Source organism: Hypanus sabinus, chromosome 19 (assembly GCF_030144855.1).
Source record: "Hypanus sabinus isolate sHypSab1 chromosome 19, sHypSab1.hap1, whole genome shotgun sequence".
In the NCBI taxonomy this organism is placed as follows: domain Eukaryota; kingdom Metazoa; phylum Chordata; class Chondrichthyes; order Myliobatiformes; family Dasyatidae; genus Hypanus; species Hypanus sabinus.
This window is the reverse complement of record NC_082724.1, coordinates 57,931,919-57,956,830: the sequence shown is the minus strand read 5'-3', so window position 1 is coordinate 57,956,830 and position 24,912 is coordinate 57,931,919. Positions and strand designations below refer to the sequence as shown.

The 24,912-nt window shown below is 42.6% G+C and overlaps 1 protein-coding gene across 3 annotated transcripts in view; it reads left to right on the top strand.

Moving 5' to 3' along the window:
- LOC132377949 (NCK-interacting protein with SH3 domain-like) overlaps positions 1–24,912 on the top strand; it is a 213,071-nt gene that overhangs the window by 90,888 nt on the left and 97,271 nt on the right. For 2 of the 3 annotated variants that reach the window (XR_009506852.1, XM_059944473.1), the window contains exons 2-4: positions 4,008–4,120; positions 5,877–6,072; positions 11,369–11,459. Coding sequence is in view for 2 of the 3 variants with exons in the window: in XM_059944473.1 (XP_059800456.1) it covers positions 4,008–4,120; positions 5,877–6,072; positions 11,369–11,459 (400 nt within the window). In the remaining variant the exon portion in view is untranslated. The remainder of the gene's footprint in view (positions 1–4,007; positions 4,121–5,876; positions 6,073–11,368; positions 11,460–24,912) is intronic. The other variant, XM_059944474.1, reaches the window with a different exon arrangement.

Sequence of the window (24,912 nt, the reverse complement as noted above, 5' to 3'; positions counted from 1 at the left end):
GGATGTGATGCTGAGGCTTTATAAGGCACTGGTGAGGCCTCACCTTGAGTATTGTGAACAGTTTTGGGCTTCTCATCTAAGAAAAGATGTGCTGGCATTGGAGAGGGTTCAGAGGAAGTTCACAAGGATGATTGTAGGAATGAAAGGGGTAAGATATGAGGAACGCTTGATGGCTCTAGTCTGTACTCACTGTAATTTAGAAGACTGGGGGGGGGAGGGGGAATCTCATTTAAACCTTTTGAATGTTGAAAGGCCGAGACAGTGTAGATGTGGAAAGGATGTTTCCCATGGCGGAGGAGTCCAGGCCAAGGGGGCACAGCCTCCAAATGGAAGAGCATCCATTTAAGAGATGTGGAGACATTTCTTTAGCCAGAGGGTGGTGAATTTGTGGAATTTATTACCACAGGCAGCTGTGGAGACCTGGTCATTGGGTGTACTTGTACTTAAGGCAAAGCTTGATCAGTTCTTGATTGGACGTGACATTGAAGGTTGCAGGGAGAAGTCTGGGTAGTGGGGCTGAGAAGGGGAGAGAAAGGATCAGCTGTGATTGAATGGCAGAGCAGATTTGATGGACTAAATGGCCTAATCCTGTTCCTATGTCTTATGGTCTAACATGGAAACTCCACAAACTGCTCTCATCGTCAGTATTGAGTGTGGATCTCTTCTTTTCTTTGATCACAAGTGAAGTCTCAGAGTACTGAATAATAGTCAGTGGTATTGTGTTTAAGAAGAACAATGGGGACAATTTATATGCTGCTGAGCTTTCATCAGTGGAAAAAAATTATTGGAAAAGCTTCCTGGGGGATAGACTTCACTTACATTTGGAAAACATGGGCTTTTTAGGGTTAGACAGTATGGCTTTGTGGGGCATACCATATCTAATGAACTTGTGTTTTTTTTTTGAAGAGGTGATGAAAATGGTTAATGAGGATAGGGTAGTGGCTGCTGTCTACATGAATTTTGGTAAAGCATTTAATAAGATCACTCATGGTTGAGTGATCCTGAAAATTAGGGCATATGGGATTCATGGATTTTTGGTAGACTGGGTTCAAAAATCTTTGGTCAACAAAAGAACAGGGTAGTATTGGAGAGGTATTATTCTGCTTGGAGATCCATCAACAATGGTGTTCCATGGAGATCTCAGCGGTATTTGTCATTTGCGGTATAATTTGAATGAAAACATAAGTGGTCTGATCTATAAATTTGCAGATTACACAAAAACTAGAAGAGTAGTGGATTGTAAAAAAGATTATAAAAGACTTCAGCAGGGTACATATCAATTGGCTAATGGACAGAGAAATGACAAATGGAGTTTAAGTGAAAAATGTTAAACTTTGGGAGATCAATTGTAAGCTCAAGTTTAATTGTTATTCAACCATACAGGAATACAGTCAAGTGAAACAGCATTCCTCTGGGGTCAAGGTGGAAAACACAGTTGCAACCATCATACACTAGGCAGGGCCCATACAGCACATATACCTTGGAAGAAGTATTCAGCCTCCAGAAATATTTTCACATTTTACAGTCTCATTTTCTAAATTCAAAACACATTAAAGTAGGATTTTTTGAGCTGATCTATAAAAGATTGTGCATTATGTCGAATTAAAAGTAAAATTCTAAAACCTGTCAATAATGTACCAAAACTTAAAAGAACAAAATAGTGAGGTTGAAAATGAATTCATCCCTTTGTAATTACTGCACTAACTTTCCTTAGGTGCAGTATTACCTTACCAACTCATTCAATATGTTGATGTAGAAAACTGGAGGATCATTTATTTTCAATGACTTCATAAGAATAAATACCCCGTCTATCTGTAAGGTCTAACTGTATGGTGGATTTTCAACAGAGCAAACCAGAACGAAGATGTAAGAGCATTCAAGACAAGTCATGGAAATGGCAATAGAGAGGTACAAATCTGGGGAAGGGTACAAAATCCATCTCAAAGGCACTGAATGTCAGTGCAGTCCAGAGTGAAAAGTGGGAAAAAATATGAAACCACAGTCACACTGCCTAGGTCAAGTTGCCCCTGTAAACTTAGTCGCCGGAGAAGAATGGCTCTTGTAAGAGAAGCTACTATGTACACCAACAGTCACTGTGAGTGAGCTGCAGAAGTCAGATAAAGTTCATGGCTCCACAATTCTTGAGACCTTGCACAAAAATAACATTTATGGAAGAGTGACAAGGAAGAAGCCCTGTTTTTTTTAAAAAAAGCATATCCTTGCCCACAAAGACTTTACAAAGTGTCATGTAAAAGATACTATAAACATATGGAAGAAGGTCTTGTGGAGACTAAAGTGGAACTTTTTGACTCAATACTAAGTGATGTATGTTATGTAAATCTAATACTACATATTAGGTAACACCATCCCTACTGTATCAGGATGCTATTCAGCAGCAGGAACTGGAAATCTGGTCAGGATTGATGGGAAGATGAATGCAGCTAAATACAGAGAGATCCTGGACAAAAACCTGCTATCCTCTGCCAGAATGCTTAAACTGGGGAGGAAGTTTATCTTTCAGCAGGATAATGACCCAAAGCATACTGCCAGAGCAACCATGGTGTGGTTTCAAATGAAGAGAATTGATGATTGAACACATCTAGCAAGACCTCAAGATTGCTGTTCACTGCTTCTCCCCAACTAACCCTGCACAGCTTGAGCAATTTTGCAAGGAGGAATGGGCAATTTTTGATCTGTCATGTTGTGCAAAGCTTATAGGTACTTATCCAAAAAGATGCTGGCTGTTTTAGCTATGAGAGGTGGTTCAACTAAGCATTGAACATTTGTGAGGATAATAGGTTTAGAGTAGGGACTGAGATCACAGCCTAATGAGGCAAGGTGCTGCTGTTATGGAGAAGGTACAGTGGAGACAGTAAGTTGCAAAGTCATGATGAGGTAGATTGTGAGGTTAAGACTGCACTTTAGCATATAAGAGGTGCATTCAATTATTGAGGATAATTGTGGCAGAGGTGTGGCTGCCTATTGTTATTGATGCGATCTGTTGACCAGGAATTTGTGGCTGAAAGGAGGTCACAGTTGGGAGTTTAACATCAAAGCATATACTTTGTATTGAAAGGACAGCCAGGAAGGCATAGGTGGTGGTATGGCTCTGTTGGTAAGAGGTGAAATTACATCTTTAGAAAGAGGTAACATAGGGTCAGAGTCTTTGTGAGTGGAGTTAAAAAACAGCAAGAGTAAAAAAAAACATTAAGGGAATCATATATAGACCTCCAAGTAGTAGCTAAGATGTGGGGTTGAGATCGCAAAGGGAGCTGGAAAGGGCATGTAGTAAGGGTAATAATACAATTGTAATAGAGGACTTTAATATGAAAGGCAAAGGGTCTAAGTCAAGGATTTGTTTACAAAGAGAAGTGTTGAGTCCTATGTCTAGGAGACGCTTTGGATATTATAACTAATACTAGAGGTTCCCTGGATTGAATAATATTAGCAGGGGAGGTTGGACAAACTGGAGTGCCAAAGGCTGAGAAGAGACATGCCTGACTTCAGATTCTTAAAGCAGGCCCTCTGTTCTGAGCTGTGTAATTGGAAACGATTCAGGGAGGTGATTGCTGCTTCCTTGGAAATAATTGCAATGTTTCAGCTGACTGCTGGCCTGTGTTCAAGTGATGGGGGCACACTGTATGAGCCAAGCACCTAACATCTGCACACCTCTTCAGACAGCACTTTTTCCAGCTGTGGAAAAATCTTCAGATTTCTTACTGTCAACGCAGAACCCAGAAAACTGAAGTGGTAGCTACCCATCCTTGACCCTGATCAACTACTTCAGGAGAACAATTACAATATTTCTTTAAATTATGGCCATCTTAAAAGCTGTCTGCCTATTATTATCTTCGTAGAGAATACACTGTGAATTTTGCTTAAAGAAGCACAGAATATTTTCTTTTAAACTTTGATGCTAAATGTCATTTATGATTCATATACTTTCACTGTTCATAATCTATAATGAGTAACCATTTGGACTTATTCCTCTCTCTGTTGTCCCCAAGTCAAATCAGCATGATCTGGTCCTACAGTCGATTGACCGAGCAATCGAGGCAATTCATAATGCAGCAATGAAAGCTGGTGGCAAATACAACCTGGAACAACGTGAAGTTCTACAGTAAGTGTCAACTAGATCTCTGTGTGGTGGTGGTGTTTAGGCTGCATCTGGAGCAGAGGAATGGGAGAATGGAAAGTAGCATTAGAATGGCTGGTCATCAAGGTATCCAAGCACAGTCAGATAGAGCAAAGGCACTTGGCAAAGTGGTTACAACCGCACACCCTTCCTAATCAATTGGGTCCACCTGTCCATAGCCAGGATGCTCCATCACTTCCCTTCACCATTTTATACCATCTGCCCTCTTTTTTACCAGTTTAGATCAAGGGTCTTGATTTGAACTATCAAATGTCCATTTCCCCCCACTTTTTCAGATGTGATTAATAAGGCAATTGTGGATAAATTGATTTATATTTTGTATAAAATATTTCATGAATCTAAAAAGTTTAAAATTTCCGAGGTAAGTCTTAAATCCCAATGTAGATGCATTGAATCTGAAACAGCATGATGGAGTGCTTTTACCCAAAGGGTCTTAATGCTTAAAGAAGGCAGCTCAGCAGCACCTTCTCATGGGCACCAAGAGTTGGAGAATAAATGCTGTCACTGTGCTGATGCCTAGTGGTCTCATAAATTGCATAGGAAACTAGGCTGCATGAACTCAGTATTGGTTCACCCAAAGAAGTCAGAGGGTGATAGCAAATGGTACATATTCTGCCTGGAGATTTGTGACCAGTGGTGTTCTATGGAGATCTGTTCTAGGAGCCTGCTCTTTGTAATTTTTATAAATGACTTAGATGATGAAGTGCAAGGGTAGGTTAGTAAGTTTGCAGATGGCATGAAGTTTAGATGTGTTGTAAGTAGTGTAAAAGGTACACTAGAGTACAATGAGTACAATGGGACATTGCTAGGATACAGAACTGGGTTGAGAAGTGGCAAACAGAGTTCAACCTGAGAAGTGTGAAGTGATTCACTTTGGAAGGTTAAACTAGAAGGCAGAAAACAGGATTAATGGCAGGATACAGGATTAATGGTAGGATTCTCAACAATGTGGATCTTGGGGCTCATGTCCATGGATGGCTGAATGTGGCAGTGCAAGTTAATAGGGCTGTTAAGAAGTCGTATGGTGTGTTGACTTTCTTTAGTCAAGGGACTGAGTTCGAAAAGCATGAGATAATGTAATAGCTCTATAAAACTTTGGTCAGACCATTCTTGGAATATATGTTCAATTCTGGTCACCTCATATGAAGGATGTGGAAGCTTTAGAGATGATGCAGGATGCTATATGAATTGGATCGCATGTCTTAAAGGATAGGTTGAATGATTCAATGCTTTTCTCTTTGGAGAGGAGGATGAGAGGTGATTTGATGGAGGCATAGATAGAATGGACAGCCAGTGCCTTTCTCCCAGTGTGGAAATTGTTAATACAAGGGGGCATAACTTTAAGATGTTTTGAGGGAAGTATATGGGAAATGTCAGAGTAGCTTTTTTACATAGTGATGGGTTCATGAAACATCCTTTCAGGGGTGGTGGTAGAGGCATATACATTAGCGACATTTCAGAGACTCTTACATAGGCACACAGCTGAACAAAAAATGGAAGATTATGTGGGAGGGGAGGGTTAGATTGATCTTTGGTTATGTTAAAGTTTGGCACATCATGCGCCGAAGGGCCTGTACTGTGCAATACTGTTCTATGTTCTCTATTTAAATTACAAGTTATTCGGCGTGCATTAATCTGGACTATCAAGTCCAGGACATAAATCTGTTGTGGGATATCTTTGTCATTTCCTATGTTGAATATCTTTTCTCTTCCTATTAAGGAAATTAATACATCATCGAAAATTTACTGTTGCTCGAAAAGACCAGATTATGAGCCAGCAGAAGGTAAATTCCAAGCCTAATATGACTGAGAACCAGGGAGAAACAGATCACCAGCTAGGTAGACAGGCCAAGATCCTGCCTGATTATTGCCCTTTTCCGTCAGAGTCACAGTCTCCAGAAGGCACTGTTTACCAGGTAAAGTTTACTGAAAGCTAATATGTTCTCTTGTTTTCTCCTATTTCTGACCTTTTTTTTTGGGTCATTGGCATTTTTCGTGTTTATTTCTCATTTATTTTGAGGTATGTACAAGTCAATTCATCAACAAATGACATCATCAGTAAATATCTACCCATAAGTTAGAAAGTAAGTTTCCTGTAGGGGGGACACAGTAGTATAGTGCTTAGCACTAAAGTACCAGTGACCTGGGTTCAATTCCCACCACTGCCTGTAAGGTGTTGGAATATTCTCCTCATGACCACGTGGGTTTCCTTTGGATACTCTGGTTTCCTCCCAAAGAGGTACCGGTTAGTAAGTTAATTAATCATTGTAAATTGTACCATGATTAGGCTAGGACTAAATCGGGAGATTGCTGGGCAGCGTGACTTGAAGTGTCAGAAGGGCCTGTTCCACATTGTTTCTCAACAATGAATAAAATAGACGCAAGTGGTACTCTGGTGTGGTGGATAATGGTTGGAAAATATTCATGTACTGCCATGTTTTAACAAAACCATGCAGTAGACAATTAATGAGATTTATTAATCTATGATACACTTTTGAAATCTGCAAACTGAGCCAAGCAGCCCTTACTTCAGCAGCATGAGATTCTGGTTACTTCAACTGTTAAGGTACATTCAAGGTAGAACTAAGCAAGTGGTAGAGACAAAACATGCTGCAGGGTCTTGGCAAAGCATTTGTCTAGTCTGCACTTGGTCTCACTGATGTAGACAAGACTACTTCAAAGGCACTGAATGCCATAGATAAATTTGGAGAATGTTTAAGTCCCTTGATGTGGTGGGTAAGGAGATGTAGGGGCAGGAGTTGTTCCCCCCACCACCCCAAACAGGCACAGGTAAGTACCTAGGGAGGGGACTGGATGGACATACAGTACTATGGAGTCACAGAGTAATCCATATGAAAAGCAGGAAGGGAGCCGAGGACAAGATAGGTGGTGGGATCATGTTGAGCTAGTGGTGGGGTGAGTACATAATGCAAACAATCTTAAATTATATAGTGTGATTTTTAACACTGAGCCTCATTTCTGTAGTGCTTATTATAATAATTACAAGAGATTCTGAAGATGCTGTAAATCTTGAGTAATGCACAAGATGCAAATTCATCAGGTCAGGAAGTATCTATAGAGTGGGATAAACAATCCACATTCTGAGCAAAGGCTGTTCATCAGGACTTTAAAGGAAGTGGGCAAAAGTCAGAATAAAATGATGGGGAAGGGGAAGAAGTACAATGAGACCAGGCGAGGGAGAAAGTTGGTTGGCGCAGAGGGGTAATGAAGTAAGATGCTAGAAGGGGATAGAAGGAAGAGGTAAAGGGCTGAAGAAGGAATTAGAAGAACAGGAAGGAGGAAAAGCACTAGAAGGAGGTGGAAGGCAGGCAAGAGATGAAAGGGTAACCAGAATGGAGAATGGAAAAAGAGGAAGGAGAAGGAGAAATTACCAGAAGTAACAGTGTTCATTTCATCAAGTTTTTAGGCTACTCAGCCAGAATGTGAGGTGTTGTTCACCTGACTTCATCATCGCAGTGATGTGTCATAAGGTGGGCGTTGAGAGCAGACCCAAATGCAAGACACAGACACTGAAGTACTAGGGAAAGTGGGCCCTGGTGTGTTAGAAAGCAAGGGAAGTGGGGGAGAAACAACGCTGGACAAGACTAGGAAAGAGGGACCTGGATGAGGAACTGGGAACCTGAACAAGGACTCCGAGCCAGAGACTGGACAGGGACCTGGAACCTGGGTCTTGACTCGGGCTCGGACTCCAGATCTAGGCGAAGACTGGACTTGGCAAGGTAACAGGACTTGACGAGGGGGCAGGACGCAAGATTCCGGGGCTGGATGAAGACATCTAGGTCTTGGTCAAGGGAGAGCAAAGCAGAAGCGGGGAGAGGCGTAGCTGGACACGGACACTGGCCCTGGACAAGACTAGGACTCAGGGCCTGGGCTATGACTTGGACTTGGACCCAGACTGGAACCTCCTCAGAGCCTTGGACCCGGACTGGGATTTGAACACAGAACAACAAGCAACGACAGTCCATTCGAGTAGCGACAAACAGCCTGCCTACTGAGCTGGATACGAGACGACAAAACAACCACAGTCCATTCAAGTAGCAGCAAACGGTCTGCCTACTACCCTTGGACTTGAGCACAGGAACACTGACCACAGAGCTTGGACCCCTCCTTGGGAACAGGGTGTAGGGCCGGGACTCGTACACAGACACTAAACACGGACGCAAAGAGACAGTTCCAAGCTCAATGATAGATAGTTCCTTCTGTTGGGTTGGCAAGGCTTCAGTCTCACTCCAGCAGCTGAACTTGACGGCGATACAGGCGAGGATGCAGGTGAGGTTGCAGGCAAGGCTTCAGGCATGAGTTGCTGAAAGAAGTGGAAGGGAAGGGAACAGTCCAGCCTCAGGGTAACAGTAAAGTCTCACCCAATGGAGGCAAGGACAGGGAGGGACAGATCCAACCACAGGGTAATGGCAAAGACAGCCTGTGTCCTTGCCACAGAGGCAAGGACAGGATACTGACAAGACAAACCAGCACCCACACTTGAACCCAGGGCCACTTATATTCCCGGCCACAAGACGAGAATCAGGTACCTATGATTAAGCCCAAATGAAACAAGGGACAGCCAGAAAACCCGGAGTATGGAGTCCACGGACCAGACTGTGAACCGGAACACGGACTTCATGGACCGGACCATGACAAGATGAGGCCATAGACTGAAATGTCAAAGTGGGAAATGGAATTGAAATGTGTAGCGGTTGGGAATTTCGGCCTTTTGCAGCAGGCAGGCTGAAGGTGCATGACAAAGTGGTCTCCTAATTTGCACTAGGTCTCACTAATATCAAGAAAGCTGCATTGGGTGCACTGGATACAATATGTAACCCTGACAGATTTGCAGGAGAACTGTGGAAGGAGTAGTGAGAAAAGTGTGTGTAATGGTAAGTTCTTGTTGGAGATGGCAGAAGTTATGGCGAATGATGTATTTACCACGCCACCTGCCTCTGTATCCAGCGCATCATTCTCTGTAACTTCCACCATCTCCAATAGGATCTTATCGCTAAGCATGTCTTTCTCTGTCCTTTCTTCATCTTCTCTAGGGATCACTCCATGTGTGATTCCCATGTCCACTCATCCTACCCACTGATCTCTCTCTCGACACTTATCCTTGCAAGTGAGGCAAGTGCTACACCTGTCCCTACACCACCTCCTTCAACACCATTTCAAGCCCCAAACAGTACTTACATGTGAGGTGACACCTTATATGCAAGTCTGTTATGGTTACCTACAGTGTCTGATGCTCCCATTGTGGCCTACTCTATATCAATGAGATCTAACTCAGATTGAGGGACTTGATTTGTCGAGTACCTTTTCTCTGTCTGCTGCAATAGGCAGGATCTCTGGGTGGCTACCCACTTCAATTCTACCTCCTATTCTCATTTTGATAAGTTTGAGATCAGAGTTTTCCTTCCGGATGAGCCGCCTACCATGGCTGCTTCTACTGCTGTGATGACATACTCAGGCTGGAGGAGCAGCACCTGTCATATTCCACCTGGGTAGCCTCCAACCTGTTAGCATGAACATCAATTTTTCCAACCAGTAACAACATTCCCTCCCTCCCCTTCGCTCTTTTGCCATTCTCCATCCTGTTTACCCTCTCACACCTTCTATTCTCACCTGCACGTGACCTCCCTGTAGTTCCCCTCAGTTTCCTTCTTCAGCACTTTATTTCTTGCACCTATCCCTCCCAGCTTCTCACTTCATAACCCCCTTTTCCACCATCTTTTCCCCCACCTGGTCTCGCCTTTCATGTTCTAGCTTGTACTCTTTCCCCTCTATTCTGGCTGTGCTCTTTTTCTTTTCAGTCCTGATGAAGGGTCTCAGCCAGAAATGTAGACTCTTTATTCACCTCCATAGTTGCTGCCTGGCCAGCTGAATTCATCCAGCATTTTGTGTGTATTGTGATAATAGCTAGCAGGAAATGTCACCAAGGATATTGGGTGGTAACCAGAACTTGGTTGCTCCTTTCATCCTACAGCGTAATGCTGGGTTTCAAGTCACACAGAGTAGGGTAGGCCCTCCATTTATTTGGGTCAACCATGGATGTTGCTTTCTAACTCTCTCTGCAAGCCAGGGCAGATGATATGGAGAGCAAGCTGTTGCCATACAGCAGGCTCCTCCTGTCCACACAGCTGATGAATCCAAAGGAGTGGTAGAGACTGATGCAGTTTGGCACCAGTGGTCACACAGTTGTCAATCAGTGTTGAACTTAATGTAGGACTGCCTTAGGAACTCCAGCTCTGGATTTTTCATTGGGGTTTGCCCCTGAAATCTTCCTCATGAGTGGGTATAGCTACAAGGCAGCATAGGTTTGAGGTCAGAGTTTTCCTTCTCCTGGATGAGCTGCCTACCATGGCTGATGAGCCTCATCTTCCTGAAGCCAGTAACCCATCTTTGCCCATTTTCCTGTTGGTCAAAATGGTTCTGTTGGGCTTAATAGGTAAGCCACACATGAAGGGCAGGAGCAAAACTTGACTGTCAGAGGCTATTTGAGATGCATGCTGTTGGTAACATTTAATAGGTAGTAGCAGCTTATCCCTACTACTTCCCCCAGCAATTACAAATTAAAGGAACCAGGTTCACATAGTATGCTGTGTATCCAGAGAAAAATGCTCCCTTTACCTTCTCGCGGGACTGCATGTCTCCAGGAAAATAGTGTGCAGCGAACTAACAGAACCTCAGCAGATGAGTTTTCAGTGTGATTTTAATTATCTGCAGTTTGGGCTGTCTAATCGACCCAAATGTAGTTCTTAAAGAGCTAGAAACTTCTATCAGAAGTGTAGCAATCCAAACTAGTACCCAATCTGCCAAAGAGCTGAAATATCTCATTGTTGGCCTCCTGCATTCCCTAAATTAAGGCAAGAATCTACAATTGACTTCTGTGTTTTCAGTGGATGATAGAGGAGGAGAGGAAGGTGTAATCCTTGAAGTCCTGTTCTTCAACAATTTCTGTCTGAGATTAGGGGTAGGGTTGGGTCAATGGGGATATTCTTCCATATTCAGAGTTGGTCAACCCTTGTACAATGAATAAGAGAGAAGATCCAAATGTATGGTCACACTCAGTTAGTTCCCACAGAAGAACAGTGCATATGATCAATAGTTTTCTTCACCAATGTTATCAGAGATAAGTTCACAAAGAATCGATGAATTCCTTAAACATTCACTGAATTTGTATACTATGTTCTTATTGCTTTGCAGACCACAGCTCAGCACCGATGTGCAGCTCCAGTGGCTCCACAACAGCATGACAAACTTGGGGATTTGTACCTTTCCTCATCACTTAAGCAAGGTAAGGATGTAAAAAGTCATTCAGTATTGTATTTTGCCATGTCACCTGTCTGAATAAGATATTTGCCAACAAATGGAAAGTCCTTTGTCGGAGACCAAAATGGAACAGAATGATACAGCACTGGAATAAAGCCTTTGGTTGCCATGTTGTGCCAAAGAAATTAAACTAATAATTAAAAGCTTAACTAAACTAATCCCTAAAGCCTATACAATGACCATGTCCCTTCATTCTCCACACATTCATGTGCCTACCTAACGGGCTGTTTAACATCTCTCTCATCTGTTTAGCAGCTCCTCTCACCTTACATGCATGCCTTTGAGTATTAGACAATTCAAGCTGTGAGAAAGATACCTCCAATAACCTTATAAAGTTCTATAAGGTGTCCTTTATCACAAACAGCTGAAAACCCACTATGAAACCCCATAGAACACGGCTTCCAACCTGAATAAGTCCCATTGAAAACTGCCCTTTGTCTTGTACGGGAAAGCAATTTCTGAATCCAAACAGCCAAGCCACCATTGGTTCCATACATCTAAGTGCCACGGGGTGGGGACAAGGGTGCTGGGAGAGGACCCACACACAGGACACAAACCGTCTTTCTTAGGTACAATAAAATAGCGTTTATTACTCGCTACACAGAAGATCAGGAAATTGAGGACAAAGAGGAACATGAACCTCGGACTAGGGGACTAGGGGCTTGAATCGCCACGGACCTGGGACTTGGAAACAAGGAACTGGGACAGCCGCGGACCTTGGACTTGAACGGGGGAGCATGGACAGCCACGGACCTTGGACTCAGACAGGGGGAGCATGGACAGCTGCGGACCTTGGACTTGGACCCTGGGGACTGGGACTGCCACAGCCCTTGGGGAGCAATGGGTAGAAAGGGGGGAACCCCCACTGGGCAGTGGCAGTCCGGCTGGACCTGTCCGACAGAGGCAACGGGTAGGAAGGGGCAGAACCCCACCGGGCAGCAGCAGTCCATCCGGACCCGCCTGATGGAGACAATGGGTAGGAAGGGGCAGAACCCCGCCAGGCAGCGGCAGTCCGGCCGGACCTGCCCGACGGAGGCAACGGGTAGGAAGGGGCAGAACCCCGCCAGGCAGCAGCAGTCCATCCGGACCTGCCTGATGGAGACAATGGGTAGGAAGGGGCAGAACCCCGCCAGGCAGCAGCAGTCCATCCGGACCTGCCTGATGGAGACAATGGGTAGGAAGGGGCAGAACCCCGCCGGGCAGCGGCAGTCCATCCAGACCTGCCTGATGGAGACAATGGGTAGGAAGGGGCAGAACCCCGCCAGGCAGCGGCAGTCCATCCGGACCTGCCCGACTGAGGCAACGGGTAGGAATAATGAGTCAGGACTCCGCCTTCCACTCAGGCACCAAGCCGGGACTTCTTCGAAGGGTAGACATGGACAATGGGCAGGAACATCAAGTCAGGACTCCGCCTTCAGCTCAGGCACCGAGCCGGGACTTCTTCGAAGGTTAGACACGGACAAGGGGCATGAACATCTAGTCAGGACTCCGCCTTCAGCTCAGGCACCGAGTCAGGACTCTTCTTCAGGGGTTAGACACAGACACTGGGCATGATATCGAGCTGGGTCTCCGCCTTCAGCTCAGGCACCGAGCCGGGGCTCTTCTTCAGGGGTAGACACAGACAAGGGGCATAATAAATAAAGTCAGGATTCCGCCTTCAACTCACCCCTGGTAGATTGACCTTGACCGGACCCACTCTGGCGATGGAAGGCGAATTGCTGGTACTCCGATGCGGGCTGGATCACTCTGGTTTGTCATAGCGGCAACGGCGGCGACTTGCGAAGGCTTCTTTAACACTCACGCGCCGAACGGCTAAAGCCAAGGGCTTATAAGCTGCCGGTTCGGGTTGAGGGTAGATTACCTTGATTGCCAAGCTCAAGGGACGCGTGAAACAAAATTAAAAGGGAACAAGACGTCAATGGTCCGGATCGCAACCTAACTAAATTTAAAGGGGAACTGATCCGGTCCATGACACTAATTCTTTTGGATGAGCCTACCATGAGGGGCCACATCAAACACTTCACTAAAAATACGTGGAGACAACATTTACAGCTCTACCTTCATGAAATGTCTTTGTAAACTCTTTGAAAAACTATATCAAGTTAGTAAGACACAACTTGCCCCGCTACAAAGCCATGTAGATTGCCCCTAATTAGGCCTGGTTTTCCAAATGCTCAAGAATTCCCAAGGAACTGATTGTACTGTTAAGGAGATGGAAACCAGAGGTCCATAATCCTCATTGGAGAATCAGAGATGGAGAGGGGTCAGTAAATTCCTGGGTGTTACTATTTCAGAGGACCTATCCTAGACCCAGTATGTAAATATAATAGCAAAGAAAGCATGATGGCACCGCTACTTCCTTGGGAGTCTGTGGAGATTTGGCATGACATCAACAATTTTTACAAACTTCTATAGATATGTAGTAGAGAGTATATTGACTGGGTGCATCATGGGTATGGGAACACCAATGCCTTTGAACAGAAAATCCTACAAAAGGTAATGCATTCAGCCCAGTACATCACTGGTAAAGCCCTCCCATCCATTGACCACATCGACATGAAAGGCTGTCATAGGAAAGCAGCAGACATCATCAAAGATCCTCACCATCCAGGCAATACTCTTCTTGCCATTGCCATCAGGTAGAAGGTACAAGAGTTTCAAGATTCATGCCACCAGGTTCAAGAACAGTTACTACCCCCAACCATCAGGCTCTTAAACAAAAGGGGATAACTGCATTCACCTGCTCCTCTATTGAGAAGTTCCCACAATAAATGATCACACTTTATGGACTCTTTATCTTGTTATTTCATGTTCTTGTTATTTATTGCTGTTTATATTTGCATTTGCACAGTGTGCCTTTGGCACTCTAATTGATCTTTTATTGAATCTTGTATATGGTTACTATTCTATAGATTTGCTGAGTATGCTACAGGAAAATGAATCTCAGGGTTGTGTGTGGTGAGATAATAAAATTTACTTTGAACTTTGAATTCTATTCCTGAGCATCCTCTCTGGTTTCTCTGCCATAAGTTGAGATTCACTGGTTTATAGTTTTCAAAATTAACTCTACCTTCTTTTTAGAAAAATGGAACAATGTTAGTTTGTTGTCTTTTCTTTGCGATAGCTAGAGAGTACAAAGATCTTGGTCAAGGCCCCAACAATCTCAGCTCTTGCTTTTCTCAGTAACCTGGGGTATATCCCATCAGGCACAGGTTACTTATCCACCTTAACTTTAAAATATAGAACAAGTACAGCACATGAACAGACCATTTGGTCCACAATGTTGTGCCAAACCAGCTAAAAAGTGAATCAAAAATACCCAAACACAAATCCCCCCCTACCTACACAATCTTCATATTCCTCTATCTTCCTTACATTGATGTGCCTATCTAAACATTTCTGAAAAGTCTCTAATAGATTTGCCTCTACCACTATACCAGGCAGCCCATTCCAGGCATCCACCACTGAATAAAAAAACTTGCCCCTCACGTCCCCCTTGAACCTACCCGCTCTCACTTTCAATGCACGCTCTCTGGTATTAGACATTTCAACCCTGGGAACTTTCTTCAAGAGCCCAATGCTACCACTTTATTTTATCATAAAATGCATGTTAGCACACTCCATATTGATCTCACTATCCCATATATCCTTCTCCTTGGCCAAAGTGCTCATTCATCATCATACCCCAGTACATGCTATATCCTTTATTCTTCAGTGGTCCTACCCTCTCTCAAGTTGTTTTCTTGCTCTTTAATCATTTCAAACACACTTTTGTGGGAGGGGTGGGGCTAGTTTTAAAAAGAGTGCAGGGCCTTTTGGGACTTTTTGGCAGGCTTAAATCATTGTGAATACACACTTTTGGGAAAGATGACATGAGGTATACAAAGATCGCTGGGCTTTTCGGGACTTTTCAGTGGTTTCAATCATTAGGAGCACTCACCTGTGGGAGAGGCGCATAAGGTTTAAACAGAGCTCTGGCCTTTCAAGACTTTTTGGTGGGCCTCAATCACTTGGCAAAGGCTGATTAAAAAGAAATGAGGTGTAAGTGGAACAGTCATTGTGTCAGTGGGCCGGTGTTAGAGTGGTCAGGCTTTGGCTTGAGAGGCTTATGTGAGAAGGTGCCAAGGCTCTATGTAATTTTTTAGAAAGTTTATTTCTTTCTTTGAATATTAGTACATAGCTAGTGGAGTGACAATGGGTCCAGAGTTTGTGCCATGTTCTTTATATGAGTTGTGGGAACTCTGGAAGATCTCCAGTCTCTCCAGTAACTACATTGCACAAGGTGCATTGAGCTGCAGTTGCTTAGAGACCGTATTAAGGAAATGGAGCTGCAGTTGGATGACCTTTGGCTCATGAGGGAGAATGAGGACATGATAGTGAGGTCGTCACCCTACGTTACAGGAGGCAGATAGCTGAGCAACTGTCATGAGAGGGAAATGGAAATAGGCAGCCTGTGCAGAGTAACCCTGTGGTTGTTCCCCTTTACTGAATACTGCTGTGGTGGGGAGGGGGGAGTCTCCTATCAGAAGAAGCCACAGTGAACAGGCCTCTGGCACTGAGTCTGGCTCTGTAACGCAAAAGGGAAGGGGGGGAAAAGAGGTTTGCAATAGTGATAGGAGTTTCATAATTAGAGGAGCACAGGCAAGAGTTTCTGTGGACATGAAAGAGACACTCGGATAGTACATAGCCTCCCAGGTGCCAGGTCAGTGATGTCCATAGTATTCAAAATGGTGGGGGCGGGGTGAGCAGCTAGACAGCATTATGAGTTAGGTTGAAAGCTGAAAGGCAGGACCCTAAAGTAAGTAAGCTCTAGATTGGTGTCTGTGCCATGCACCAGCGAGGATATGAAATTGGTGCAGGGGTCAGGGTTTCAGATTTCTGAATCACGGGGATCTCTTCTAGGGAAAGTACGACCTATACAAGATGGACGGGTTACACTTGAACTTGAGGGACACCATTATCCTTGCAGGCAAGTTTGCAACAACTGTTGAGGGTTTAAACTAATTTTGCGTGGGATGGGAACGGCAATGAAAGGGCAGAGGGTGGGGCGGTTGGTATACAAGCAGATGCAGTGTGTTGTGAGACTGTGAGGAAGAATAAGTAGATGATGAGGCAAAATTGTAGTCAGTGGGATGAGTGAACATGTAACATGGGGGTAAAATCCAAAAGGTGATGAATACAGGACTGAAGGTGTTATATTTGAATACACATAGTATACAGAGTAAGGTTGATGATCTTGTAGAGCTGTTAGAAATTGGCAGGTATGACGTTGTGGGCATCATTGAGATGTGGCAGGAAAGAAGATCATAGTTGGGAACTTAACATTCAAGGATACGTATGGCGTAAAAAGGATAATTAGTTAGGCAGAGGGGATGGAGTGGCTTTGTGGGTAAAAAATGAAATCATATCCCTAGAAAGAGGCGACATAGGATCGGAAGATGCAGAAACCTCATGGGTAGAGTTGAGAAACTACAAGGGGCAAAAAGGCAAAAAAGGAAATAACTAGATATCGTGTAATGAACCAGATTTTAGGACTTAACCCGGGTTAAGGGTGAAAGCTGGAACTTTAGGGGAAACTTCTTCATTCAGAATGTGGAACAAACTGCCAGTGGAAGTTGTGGGTGAGGGTTTGATTTCAACACATGAGAAATTTGGATAGGTATATGGATGGCTATCGTCTGGGTACAGGTCAATGGGACTTGGCAGCTTAATAGTTCAGCATGGACTACACAGGCCAGAGGGCATGTTTTGTGCCGTAGTAATCCCTGACTCTATTTGATTGGGGAGTTTAATGTAGAGAGGTAGTTTGAGAGGGAGGAGTTAAAATTAGTGGAGTAAAGGGAGTAAAAAATCATGTGCGAGGAACTGGCCAAAATTGATTGGAAGGGAGCACTAGCAGGGATGATGGTGGGACAGCAATTGTAGGAGTTTCTGGGAGCAATTCAGAAGGTACAGGATAGATTCATCCCAAAGTAGTTTTTAAAGGGAGCATAAGGCAAACGTGGCTGACAGTGCAAATTAAACATTGCATAAAAACAAATGAGAGGTTATGTAATATAGCAAAAAATTGTGGGAAGCTAGAGGTTTGGGACACTTTTAAAAATCAACAGAGGACAATAAAAATGCAATAAGAGGAGAAAAGATTAAATATGAAGGTAAGCTAGCCAATAATTTTAAAGAGGACACCAAAAGTTGTTTCAGGTATATAAAGAATAAAAGAGAGGCAAGAATGTACATTGGATCACTGGAAAATGATGTAATGGGGAAAAGAAATGGCAGATGAACTTAATAAGTATTTTGCATCACTTTTCACTCTGGAAGACACCAGCAGAATGCCAGAAATTCGAGACTGTCAGTGGGCAGAAATGAGCTATTACGAAGGGGAAGTTGAAAAATCTGAAGGTGGTTAAGTCACCTTGACCAGATGAACTACATCCCAGAATTCTGAAACAGGTAGCTGAAGAGATTGTGGAGGCATTAAAATAGGCCAAGTCAGCATTGTTTCCTTAAGGGGAAATCTTCCCTGACAAATTCATTGGAATTTTTTGAGGAAATAACAAGCATGATAGACAAAAAAAAGTCCATGTAAGTTGCTTACTTAGACTTTCAGAATGACAAGGTGCTGCACATGAGGCTGGTAACCAAGATAAGAGCCCATGGTATTATAGGAAAGATCCTAGTATGGATAGAAGATTGGATGACTCACTGGAGGCAAAGTTGAAATAAAGGGGGCCTTTTCTGGTTGTCTGCCAGTGACAAGTGGTGTTCCATAAGGGTCTATGTTGGGACCAATTCTTTTCACATTACATATCAATGATTTGGATGATGGCCAAGTATGTAGACGATATGAAGATAGGCAGAAGGGAAGATAGTGTTGAGGAAACAGGAAGTCTACAGAAGGATGTAGAGAGATTAAGAGAATGTGCAAAGAAGTGGTAGATAGAATATAGTGTAGGGAAGAGTGTGTTAAATAACTTTGGTAGACAGAATAAAAGAGTTGACCATTTCCTAAATGGAGAAAATTTGGAAATCAGAGGTGCAAAGGAACTTAGGAGTCCTCATGCAAGACTCCCTAAAGGTTAACTTGTAGATGAGTTGGTGATAAGAAAGGCAAATGCAATGTTAGCATTCATTTTGAGAAATCTAGAATATAAGTGAGGATATAATGCTGAGGCACGATAAGGTATTGTTCAGACTACATTCATTTTGAGCAGTTTTGGGCCCCTTGTCTAAGAGAAGATATGTTGGCATTAGAGAGGGTCCAAAGAAGGTCAACAGGAATGGTTCTGGGCATGAAAGGCTTAATGTATGAGGAGTGTTTGATGGCTGTGGGCTTGCATTTACTGGAGTTTAAAACAATGAGACGAAATTTCATTGAAACCTATCAAATATTGAAAGAGTTAAATAAAGTGGATTTGGAGAGGATGTTCCCTGCAGTGGAGGAGTCTAGGACCAGAGAGACTTCAGAATAGAGGGATGTCCCTGTAGTGGTTACTTTAAGAACAAATCAAAACAGCTCCAAGTCTAAGCATGGGGGGTTGACATTGTATGAATCATTCCACAAATAATGGAGTTCTAAGTCAAAGAAAATACGTTTGATTCTTTATTAAGAAACCAGCAAAAGTAAATAACCTTTTAGCGATAAAACTAATGAAGCTAAAACAAGTAATATAAAAAAGTAAACAGTCTAAGCCAGGGGTGGGCAAACTTTTTGACTATTGGGCCACAAAGGGTTCTAAAATTTGACAGGGAGGCCGGACCAGGAGCAGATGGACGGAGTGTTTTGGTAATACACCTCATAAGAGAAAATAAAATATCATGGGATATGTAGAAAACATGTGCTTGAATTTCAATTGAAAATGAATAAATGCATTACAACAAAATATCTGTCTTTGAAGTCCCATGGTATTTAGCTATTTATTGAAATGACTTTTAAAACACTGAAAATTAAATGAATAAAATACAACTTTTTTTAATAGTAACAGTTATTATTTTAAAGCACTGAAAATTCTGTTATCCTTCAAGATATTATCATCATCACTCTCCTCCTGACTGTCTTTATTTCAAAAACGGTAGGAGATGCAGGTCTACTTGTTCTGCTCCTTCTTATTCAATTATCCCCTGTGCCAAAACTCAACAATGACCAGCACAAGGACAGAACAGTGACAGCGTGCCAGTATGCGGAGCGCGTTATTTGATCTGGAGCGCATTTTTTATTTTGAGAACGTACGTGCACCTGCGCACTACTCATGTCCATCACTTAACAGAAATGACATGTAACATGTAAGGCTTATTGTAAAAAATATTTTCAAATGCATTTTTTACATAACACAATGAAGAAACTTATTTTTAATTTCAGTGGGAACAGTGTTGTTGGTCTCCCTTTTTAGCCAGCGCATCAAAGTCTGGATTTAGTTTTGTTGTGGCGATTCTCATGATGGATCTGAGGTGTTGGTCAGTTAACTTGGATCTGTGGCTGGCTTTGTTGATGTTCATGACGCTGAACGCCTGTTCACACAAATAGGTCGAGCCGAACAAAGAGTAAAGCGCAAATGTGGAGTAATACGCTGCACCTCAACAAAGGTCAATGTATATAGAGTGCGTCATCTATTGGGAAAACGCCAGAATTGCGGGGAAAAAATGTTAACAAGGTTTATTAATATAATTTCATCAAGTTCTGTGGGCCGGATTAAAAAGCTTAACGGGCCGCATATGGCCCCCGGGCCGTAGTTTGCCCATGCCTGGTCTAAGCGTATTTAAATGTACTTAAGTGTTGGCAAATTTAAAACTACTAAACCAAACATTCTTAAACATACTTAAATGATAAGCAGTCAACAAAAAAAATCATTTCCCCCGACTTGCTCCCTACTAAAAACTGACTAAAGACAAAGCACTTAACTATACTCTTCACTTCTACCATGTAACAAATTACCCATAATAAACATGCAACACAAAATGCAATATAGATAGACAGAAAATAGATACATGGCTCCAACATCCCAGCCCTTAATTATCACATTGTAATAATTACAACTACATTCTACTCAAAAAATAGGAAACATGAAATCTTAACATTCAATCAAATGTCCTCTTCTTCTTCCCAACAAGTCACGCAACAGTCATCCAGGGCAGAGGTTACCAGTACTTAGCACAGTACAGAGTGATCTTTACTACCACTTTCTGTCAAATCAGTAAATCAAGTCAAAATCATTAAACTTCTGAAGCTATAGCTCCTCAAACCTCTGCCTCCTGTCGAAGACAGATCTTGGTTATAGACTTGCCCAGACATGTAGTCTTTTCTTCATGCACACTTGCCCTGCATCAAGAACACCCACAGCTCCAATCTGCTAATTAGATTTGCAGATGATACTACATTGATTGCCATTGTCTCAAATGATGAGGCAGCCTACAGAGAAGAAGTCATCACCCTGACACAGTGGTGTCAAGAAAACAACCTCTCCCTCAATGATGCAAAAACAAAGGAGCTGGTTGTGGACTACAGGAGGAATGGAGACAGGCTAACCCCTATTGACATCAATGGATCTGGGGTTAAGAGGGTGAAGAACTTCAAGTTTTTTGGTATACATGTCACTGAGGACCTCACTTGTTCTGTACATACCGACTGTGTGGTGAAAAAAAGTACAACAGCACCTCTTTCACCTCAGACAGTTGAAGAAGTTCAGCACGAGTCCCAAATCCTAAGGACTTTCTACAGGGGCACAATTGAGAGCATCCTGACTGGCTGTATCACTGCCTGGTGTGTGAACTTTACTTCCCTAAATCGCAGGATTCTGCAGAGAGTGATGCTGAACAGCCCAGCACATCTGTGGATGTGAACTTGCCACTATTGAGGGTATTTACAGCATCAGGTGTTTAAAAAGGGCCCGAAGGATCATTGGGACCTGAGTCACCCAACCACAAACTGTTCCAGCTGCTACCGTTTGAGAAACGGTACCACAGCATTAAAGCCAGGACCAACAGACTCCAGGACAGCTTCTTTCACCAGGCAATCGAACTGATTAGTTCATGCTGATTGTATTTCTAAGCTATATTCACTGTTCTGTTGTACATAGTATTTATTACAAATTACTATAATTTGCACATTGCACATTCATTTGGAGCTGTAGCATAAACATTTTTACTACTCCTGTATGTGAAAGATGTAAGAAATAGTCAGTTCAATTTAATTCCTCTTTTGCCTGAAAAGACTTGAATGATTCTTCTCATGATCCAAGAGTTTGGAGGTATTTTGTCATCAACTATATGCACAATATCTCCTGGGAGGAAATTGTGCCTTATACATGACCATTTCTGATGTTCCTGCAGCTGTGGTAAATACTCCTTGACCCTATCCTGAGGTAGATCCACCATGTGCTGGCATTCTGCAGCTGCAAGCAACCATTGACAAACAACACACTTAGACAGGATTCTTCTTAGAGCTGTACCCACACCAGGAATCCTGACACAACCTGAATAACATGAACAAACTTCCATTTACAATGAGCATAACCATCTTCCTTTTGGAAGTCTCCTGGTGGTAAGGAAGGATGGTGACATCTTCAGATGGTTGGGTGTTAATACTTCCAAATCATTGGGATTCTAGATGCTTCAGTAATCGAATGATCATTGATAATAGCCACTACTTCACAAAGAACTGTGTGGAAACCCTCTTCATCAAAATTCTACTTTCAGTACTGGGTTGATGTTGACCTTAAAATCAGCACAGATCCTGACAGACCAATTCTCAGCTATCTAGAATACTGATGTTGCCCATGGGCTCCACTCAACATTGGAAAGAATTCCTTCAGCCTCCATGTGATCTAGCTCACTGGCTACTTTATCACTGGCCTTGTAAAGATTGGTGAGGCATTTTCATTTAAGACCCTTGATATGTTCGACTTTTCCAGTGCCATCCTTGAACACTGCTGTGGCATCATCCAGTACCTTTCTTGATTCACTGGCAGTCAGCTCTCTTGCTGGGAATGAGGCATGCATCAGGTGGATGGATCTCAAATCAAGTTGTAGTTGTAGATCCCACAAAGCTGGCCCTCTTGTTTTTACCACACATAAGCCCAATGTGGCTTGTTGGTTGTAGTATTTCACTGTTACGAATGTCATTCCCACATATCTGAAGGCTTCATTTCCGTATCTTTGAAATGCCATCAATCGCATTTTGTGGAATGACAAACAGCTGAGCCAATGTGTCCAATTCCAGTTTAATTAATTTACCTTTCACTTCTGATGTAAGCCATATTGATTGTCTATTATTAGTTTTCACATTGTAAATCTCATGGTGATCCAGTCCTTGTCACTGTCATCATTGTCAGATTTTTCATCAACAGCTTGCAGATTAGTGCTTTTTTTTTGAAACTGCAACTTGCCATTTTCTTCTTTCTTCTGCAGTCCACTTATTCTTGTCTGCCTAATGTGCCCTTTGTGCGTGTCCTATTTTATTGCATTTTTTGCAAGTTTTGCCTTTAAATATGCATTCAGCAGGTGTATGTGAGCCTCTGCCACAACGGTAATGCAATTTGTTAGCCCAGGCTGGTTTCTGTTTAGTTCTTGCAAATTTGTTCATGCTGTCTTCATTCCTGACTACAATTCCATTGCATCTCTGTCTGATGATAGAGCTATTCAACTATTCTTGTAAATGTAAGTTGTAAATGTAAGTTAAATGTAAGTTAGGAGCTGATTTTGAATGCTTTCTCATAAGAATCCAGAAACTAAACCATCTCTCAGTGCATCATTAAGCTCATTACCAAACTGACATTGCTCACCCACCCTCCCACACATGGACAGGCTCCAGGCCTTTGGGATTGATGGTTTCTTCCAGAATATTTACAAACATGAAACTTGCTGTTCATTTCTCCTATACTTCACTGTGATTGCTTTGACAGATCCATGATATACTATCCAAAGCATTCGTTCTGAAGCCCTACTTGATTTGGTGCACTTTGCCAAATCTGGCCATTCCTTGCTCAATCCAGCATATTGAAATTCACTTAAAATCCTGTTGCAGATTAATAACTCATCAGATTATAATTTGCAGCCATAATTTCAGTTTGGCAATGTATTGTCAAAGGTCTTGCCAATAATCAAATGTCATATACATGTACTTTTCATATTTACTTATGACAGGAAAATAGGCCATTCAGGTTATCATGGCAATTCTTTGAGAAATTCTATCACTTCTATTTCACCATTAATTACCCTCACATGCACATTAACATCCACCTGAATTCCTCTATTACCCATCTACATTAACAATGATCAATTAATCTACAAATCAATGTGTCTCGGGATGTGGGAAGAAACTGGAGTGTCCATGAAGAAAAGAGGGGAACTGGATGTGGGGTTGCACACAGCATCAGAAGTCAAGAGCGAAGGCTGATCTCAGGAGCTGTGAGGTAGAATATCTCGTCATTTTCCTGACATCTTCTGAAATGCTCAAATTTGCTGATGTTCTCTTTGTGGTGATTCTTGAGAGCTTTAAAAATCTGTTCAGTGTTTCATTTGTAATGTTGATTAGTGACAAATCCAACATTATATACCTTCACCTTCACCATTTTCCCTCCTCTTCACATTCACTCTTACCTATGCTCTATTTTCATCAATTACCTTTGTCACCTCATGAGTTTTTCAAGAAGGGATGATGATTGGTGAAATGAGAGCTATATATGTTGTCTGCATGGATTTTAGTGAGAAATTTGACAAGATCCCTCATGATAGGCTCATCTGTAATTTTAAGACATTGACATGGCAATTTGGATTTAGCCGATATAAGGTAGAGGTCAATAATACTTATTCTAGCTAGAGGTTTAGTTGAGATATTTCACAAAGATATGTTCTGGGACCTCCAATGTTCGTAATCTAAATAAATAACAGATGAAAATGTGGATAGATGGGTTCACAGATGATACAAGATTGTGGATAGTGCAGAAGATTGAAATTTGGCCAATAGAGTTTAATCTGGCCACATGTGAAGTATTGGGAGATCAAATATCATACAGTATGCAATTAATTTAAGGATCCTTAACAGTATTGATGTACAGAGCATCTTGGATTCCAAGCCCTTAGCTCCCTGAAAGTGGCTGCACAGGTTGATAGGGCAGTAGGAAAATTCGCCTTCATCAGTCACAGCATTGAGTTCAAGAGTCAGGAAGTTATTTTACACCTTAATTAAACTCTGGTTAGGCTGCACCTGATGTATTACATTCAATTCTGATCATCCTTTCCTCAGGAAGGATGTGGAGACTTTGGAGAGCATGCAAAAAGGTTTATCAGGACACTGTCTGGATTAGAGTGCCACTTCCTGAGGAAATTGAGGAGAATGGAGCTACCCTTCCCCCCCATTCTAACCAATTTTCCAGGAGCACCATCGAGATTGTCCTGACCAGCTGTATCACCATCTGGTATCG